The sequence below is a fragment of the Panthera uncia genome (assembly GCF_023721935.1).
Source record: "Panthera uncia isolate 11264 chromosome B3 unlocalized genomic scaffold, Puncia_PCG_1.0 HiC_scaffold_1, whole genome shotgun sequence".
NCBI classification, from domain to species: Eukaryota; Metazoa; Chordata; class Mammalia; order Carnivora; family Felidae; genus Panthera; species Panthera uncia.
The window spans coordinates 74,932,766-74,939,931 of record NW_026057582.1 but is presented as its reverse complement, the minus strand read 5'-3'; the positions used below and the strand labels follow the sequence as shown (position 1 = coordinate 74,939,931).

Sequence of the window (7,166 nt, the reverse complement as noted above, 5' to 3'; positions counted from 1 at the left end):
TAAATGTTAGACTGTATTTTTTTTTATCAGTTGAGGCTACCATTCTAGAGTGAGACCATCTTGGAGGAAGTTGGGGTGGTACAAGACATGGGGGCAACAAAATATGTTTCCAGTTCATAATGTTTAGTCATCTCCAAAGTAACTACATTTGCATTTCCTGCCTTCCCTTTAGACTGGTGTGCCCCAAAAATACCTGACACAGAGCATGTATGATGGGAGTCTCCTTCTGTTTTCACATGGTCTTATTGTCAGATGTCTAAAGCTTCATGTGCTCCCATATTTTGATGTCAACACAATTTTACAAATAAAATGGCAAGAAGAATAAATGGTACCAGACCAACATCAAGTGATTTTATAAAGCTGTACAAAAATGTGTGTGAAGACTCTTAAGTTCTGTATGAGGGGCAGAAAAGATGAAGGTGAATTTTAAAAGTATTACCTTGAGGGGCACCTGGGTGTCTCAGTCAGTTAAGTATCCTACTCTTTTATAAAAGAGTATATAAAAATTCATATATAAAATATATTGTTTTATATATATTTATATTTATATATATATATAAATTATATATAAAATTTATTGTCAAATTGGTTTCATACAACACCCAGTGCTCATCCGAACAGGTGCCCTCCTCAATGCCCATCACCGACTTTCCCCTCTCCCCCCTCCATCAACCCTGTTTGTTCTCAGTATTTAAGAGTCTCTTATGTTTTGCCTCCTTCCCTCTCTGTAACTTTTTCCCCCTTCCCCTCCCCACTGGTCTTCTGTTAAGTTTCTCAGGATCCACATCTGAGTGAAAACATAAGGTATCTGTCTTTCTCTGCCTGACTTATTTCGTTTAGCATAATACTCTCCAGTTCCATCCACGTTGCTACAAAGGGCCATATTTCATTCTTTCTCATTGCCACGTAGTACTCCATTGTGTATATAAACCACAATTTCTTTATCCATTCATCAGTTGATGGACATTTAGGCTCTTTCCATAATTTGGCTATTGTTGAGAGTGCTGCTATAAACATTGGGGTACAAGTGCCCCTATGCATCAGTACTCCTGTATCCCTTGGGTAAATTCCTAGCAGTGTTATTTCTGGGTCATAGGGTAGATCTATTTTTAATTTTTTGAGGAACCTCCACACTGTTTTCCAGAGCGGCTGCACCAGTTTGCATTCCCACCAACAGTGCAAGAGGGCTCCCATTTCTCCACATCCTCTTCAGCATCTATAGTCTCCTGATTTGTTCATTTTAGTCACTCTGACTGACATGATGTGGTATCTCAGTGTGGTTTTGATTTGTATTTCCCTGATGAGGAATGATGTTGAGCATCTTTTCATGTGCCTGCTGGCCATCTGGATTTCTTCTTTAGAGAAGTGTCTATTCATGTCTTCTGCCCATTTCTTCACTGGGTTATTTGTTTTTCAGGTATGGAGTTTGGTGAGTTCTTTATAGACTTTGGATACCACCCCTTTGTTCGAAATGTCATTTGCAAATATCTTTTCCCTTTCCATTGGTTGCCTTTTAGTTTTGTTGGTTGTTTCTGTTGCTGTGCAGAGGCTTTTTATTTTCATGAGGTCCCAATAGTTCATTTTTTTGCTTTTAATTCCCTTGACTTTGGAGCTGTGTCAAGTAAGAAATTGCTGCAGCTGAGGTCAGAGAGGTTTTTTCCTGCTTTCTCCTCTAGGGTTTTGATGGTTTCCTGTCTCACATTTAGGTATTTTATCCATTTTGAGTTTATTTTTGTGAATGGTATAAGTGGTCTAGTTTCATTCTTCTGCATGTTGCTGTCTGTTAAAGCACCATTTGTTAAAGGGACTATCTTTTTCCCATTGGATATTCTTTCCTGCTTTGTCAAAGATTAGTTGGCCATACTTCTGTGGGTCTAGTTCTGGGGTTTCTATTCTCTTCCATTGGTCTATGTGTCTGTTTTTGTGCCAATACCATGCCGTCTTGATGATTACAGCTTTGTAGTAGAGGCTAAAGTCTGGGATTGTGATACCTCCCGCTTTGGTGGTCTTCTTCAATATTACTTTGGCTATTCGGGGCCTTTTGTGGGTCCATACAAATTTTAGGATTGCTTGTTCTATCTTCGAGAAGAATGCTGGTGCAGTTTTGACTAGAATTGCATTGAATGTGTAGATTGCTAAGAGTATCCTGCTCTTAATCTTGGCTCAGGTCATGATCTCATGGTTCATGAGTTTGAGCCCTGTGTCAGGCTTGGCACTGGCAGTGTAGAGCTGCTTGAGACTCACTCTCTCTCTCTCTCTCTCTCTCTCTCTCTCTGCCCCTCCCCTGCTCACTCACTCTCTCTCTCTCTCTCAAAATAACTAAATATTAAAAAAGAGTATTACCTTGAATTTTTGTGAAGTTATTTTTTAATGCTAAATGGATTTTTTTGATGGATTGCACAAACTTTTATGTTAAATGTGTGAAAACAGGAATACAATTAGGATTGTTTTTACTACTGGAACTAAATTAGAGATTACTTGAAATATTTTAGACCATAAAAGAAACAGCATTTTTGGGGCACCTGGGTAGCTCAGTCAGTTAAGCATCCAACTCTTGATTTCAGCTCAGGTCATGATCTCACTGTTCGTAATTTCAAGCTCCACATCAGGCCCCATGCTGACAGTGCGGAGCCTGCCTGGGATTTTCTGCCTCCCTCTCTCTCTCTGCCTTTCTCTCTCTCTCTCTCCCCCTCTCTCTCTCTCTTTCTCTCAGTAATAAGTAAACATTTTTAAAAAGAAACAACATCGTTTTGTTTATCCAATATGGATATCCACTGAAATTTTTATGAAATTAATTTCATAAAATTTAAATTACATAATAATTTGTGAAACATCCTGTCACTGATTTTAGGTAGCATATATAAGCAATTTATTAGATTAGCAACTGCATAATCATGTGAGATTTCTTTACTATAACTATATAACAAAGAACATACATAACATTTATCATTTCAAACAAATAAGGTAACTTTTAAAACAACGGTAACAAGAAGAGAAAAATAAGTCAATGTTTTCTCAAGTTTCTTGTTTGCTCAATTCAGCAAATCCAGTCTTGTGAGAGACAGGTGGGAAAGCAGCCTGTAACTCACATACCGGGTCTTCAGCTTGTGCATTGCTGATTTCACCTCTTTGTTTCTCAATGTGTAGATAATGGGGTTCAATATAGGTGTGAAGACCGTAGAGAACACAGAAAGGACTTTATCCACTGGGAAGTTGCTGAAAGGCCAGGCATAGATGAAGATACAGGGCCCGAAAAAGAGGGTCACTACAGTGACGTGGGCAGTCAGAATACTGCGGGCCTTGGCCCTGCCCACTGAGGAATGATGTTGTACAGTGATTAGGATGACTGTGTAAGAGATCAGCAAGAGTAAGAATGAAGTCACCCCCATGAGACCACTGTCCAAAAGCATCAACAGTTCAGGGACATAAGTATCTGTGCAAGCAAGTTTAATGACCAAGGTAAGGTCACAGTAATAACTGTCCACTATGTTTGGGCCACAGAAAGGCAAGTTTATAGTGAAAGCTAACTGGCTCAGGGAGTGCATGATCCCAATGACCCAAGAGCCTACCACCAGGCCTGTACACTTGTACAAGTTCATGATGGTTGTATAATGGAGAGGTTTGCATATGGCTACATACCTGTCATAAGCCATGGCTACAAGAAGCACCATCTCACCACCAGCAAAGACATGGAGCAAGAATATCTGGGCCATGCAGCCCTCAAAGGAGATAGTCTTAGGTTCATAAAGGAAGTCATGAATCATCTTGGGGGTTGCATAAGTGGCTAGAAATACATCAAGAACAGAAAGGTTACCAAGCATGATGTACATGGGTGTGTGCAGGGCAGGTTCAGAAATCACAGTGAGGACAATGAGGAGGTTGCCAAGTACAATGGCAATGTACAAGAAGTTAAACAACACAAAGAAGAAATACTGGAGCTTCCATGAACTACAGAGTCCCAGCAACACAAACTCAGCCACCCTAGAATAATTTCCTTGATCCATGGTCTCAGGCTACAAGAGAAGTACCTACAGAGAGAAACATTAATAGATTATTATCAACAGCAAGAAAAATAGGCCACAATACTGAAGGGTTTGTCTCAACATTAAAATGATTTAGAGCTAGTCCTATTAGGAAATAGTTTATCTGTAATTTTGACAGATATTTCTTCTGTCAGTTGTCCTTACTAATGAAGGAAAGCTATGAGGTGCAAAGGTAGTAAATCAACAACTCCATTTCATATATTTGTGGGTTAAATCTGATGCTAAGCAAATAACAGATCAGTATTACAAAACCACCTTCCTTCCTAGTACCACCTTCCTTGCCCTGCTTCTGTTCATTATCCACTTGGGATTACCAATAAGCAGCTTCGAGTCTTAGAGAATTCTCAAGAGACCACGTTTGCATTTACTTATCTTTTTCACTGTGGCTTTTAATATGGTTCTCCTTTGCCTCTGTCCTTTGTCTACTACTTAATCTCAACAACTACACCATTAAAAGTGTTTAATACATATTTTCTCTGAAGTTGTGATAGCTGTTTTGAAGTCAACTTCCTTGAAGCTAACATTGTATTATATGAAAATAAGTAAACAGAGATGGCAAATACATCAGAACAGAATATTGATATATAAGGTAATTATAGCAATGAAATGCAAAGATCTGATTTAGTTAAGGTAGTTGAAAAGTAGACCACTTGAAGGCCAACTATAACATGTTATAGTTGTTATAACTATAACTATAACTATAACTATAACTAACTATAAAACTATAGTTCTGCATGTTATAACATGCAGAAAACTTCCAAAGGAAGTAATTATATCCAAGACAGAGAATTTGTAGGCTTCGATTAGGATTTCTCTAACTTACTAAAATAAGGTACATTCTTTGAAAAATATTCAACAACACCATACTTTCTCATTAGGCAAAAATTGAGATAATTAACAATAAGAAATAAATAAGATAATACACAATTGAGATAATAACTTGCTGATAGATTATAAAATAATCAATTCTGCCTCTGTTCTGTCTGCAACTTCTTTGGAAGAATGGAGAAAACATTTCCAAAGAGACAGAAAAGGATTTGAGATTGATTTTTTTTAAATTTGTGTTTAGAAACACAAGAATATTTTAACTGAAAGGAAGGCAATTTTTTTAATATATTTTTAAGAAAGAAGACTCTCACTTTTCAATTTTTGTGTTATAATTAGAAGTGATAAGTGTCAATCTCTGTAAAAAAAAAAAACTGTGGTAAAAAAAGTGATGTCAGTGGGAAAAACTATTTAACTTGAAAGTGTTTTTACATGCAGTACATGAGCATCAAACTTTTCACAACAATCTGGTGAGGAGGAAGTTGTTGTCCTTAGTTTTCATATAAGGAAATTAAGACTCAGAGAGGTTAACTAATATGCTCAATATTATACAACTAGCAAGCAAAAAATCCAGAAACTCATTCCAGTTCTTCAAAGTTCTTTTCACAGTCATTGATAGTAGAATCTCTAATGAAACCTAAAGAGTATGGTTTAAGAATAGACAAGTGGAATTATCAAGATTGGAAAATGAGAAATTAGTTTAAGAACTTGATGCAAAACCCTATTAAATATTTCTAAATGTACCATAAATGCACTTTGTGATAACAGCACTTTCTAGTTACAAAGGTAGTAGGGTGATATATATTTTGTTTTCTAAAATGGTTAATGTTTTTTGCTTAAAGGGATAAATTCTAGCTTAAAATTTATTCACCTGGAAAACCTTATTCCCTGGTAATATTTGCTAACTGGGTTGTTGCTATATTGAACTTTACAGAGATTCCCCCCCCAAAGAAGCATGAAAAAAAAAAAACAGTCAAGTGAATGAACAATGAATGCTGTGACAACATAACTAAAATGGAACCATTCCAAAGAATATTTAGATCAATAATTATCACTTGGAGGAGAAGGGGCATCTTCCCTGGAGCATTCTCTTGTGGGGAAGGGAATTCATATTCAAAAGGATAAAGTATGGGTTTAAGAAAAGATTGGGAGTAAAACTCTTCTTTACCATATTTTTTTAATTTATTAGTCACCTATGAAATGACAACTTTATTTTAGTGAAAGTGAATGAGAAATAGATACGGGAGACAAGAGAAGAAAAATGTCAGAAATCTTCACAGAGAGTGACACTGCATCCTTCTACTGAATGCCAATTTTGTCTAGGTGCTGGACTGGGCCGGGATGAACTAGGATAAATATAAAGTGATGTTAGTATGTTTTTGTAGAGTCTCCTTTACTCCATTTTTGGAAGAAAAAAAAACTTAGAACCAAAACTATCAGCTCAAATGTTACAGAACTTGATCCTTAAACCATTTTCCATTATACCCAAGTGAAATTTTCTGTACCACACTAACATGGATGTAAATATTTTGCCGTCAGGGCGAAGAAATTTTCACAAAACTGTAAGTCCACATATTATAAGCCATTACTCTAAGTTTTTCTCTGTAGTTAAAGGTCATATTAACATTTTCCAAAGAGAAAATCCCAAGCAAATGGATCAAGAAAATTGTTGATATAAAATAAAGAAAACATACCTGATTTAATATCTGAAGATTTTTAAGGATGTTGAAATAAGTGTTGGCTAGTTTCGAATCAAATTCTCTTATAAGAGAGCTGTATGAAATGTGTACATATTTTTGAGCTGAGCTATCATAACTATAATAAATATTGACTTAGGCAGACTTCCTCTCAGCTCTCTGTTTCACCCTTTTCCCTTTTATCATTTCTCTGTTTCATTCTAGACTGGGGATTGAACTGGGACTATGGGAGGATAGATGTGTCCCATGGTGAATGTTTTTGTCATTAGATATTCACTAGCTTGTTGAGCAGGGAAAATGGCATAAGTCCGAGAACCAAACCACTTTTACCTTTCTCTCAACAACAACACAGGCGTTTCCCCTGTGTCTTTCTTATTACCAATTACATGCACTATGTTCTGATGGTTTTAGGGAAATTTTGACATGTAGGGATTTCTGAAATACTTCATCAAGAATTGAATTTTTAGTGATATTCCCCACCTTGGTGGGAAAAATAGAAAACTCAGAGAATATCTAATCGCCCACAATGGGGATGTATAATGAATTCCTCTTTTAATCTTTCTGTTAAACACCATTAATAGAGTATCCAGTGTGGATATAT

At 36.5% G+C, this 7,166-nt stretch overlaps 1 protein-coding gene across 1 annotated transcript; it reads right to left on the bottom strand.

Moving 5' to 3' along the window:
- Positions 1 to 3,032: 3,032 nt before the first annotated feature.
- On the bottom strand, positions 3,033 to 4,007 carry LOC125910357 (olfactory receptor 4K15-like). The gene has a single exon (XM_049614115.1). The coding sequence runs from the start codon at positions 4,002 to 4,004 to the stop codon at positions 3,033 to 3,035; it is 972 nt and encodes a 323-aa protein (XP_049470072.1). The 5' UTR covers positions 4,005 to 4,007.
- Between the last annotated feature and the right edge of the window lie 3,159 nt (positions 4,008 to 7,166).

Bases quoted from the DNA above. Each gene is read 5' to 3' on its own strand.
- LOC125910357 (XM_049614115.1), bottom strand. From the start codon at position 4,004: ATGGATCAAGGAAATTATTCTAGGGTGGCTGAGTTTGTGTTGCTGGGA.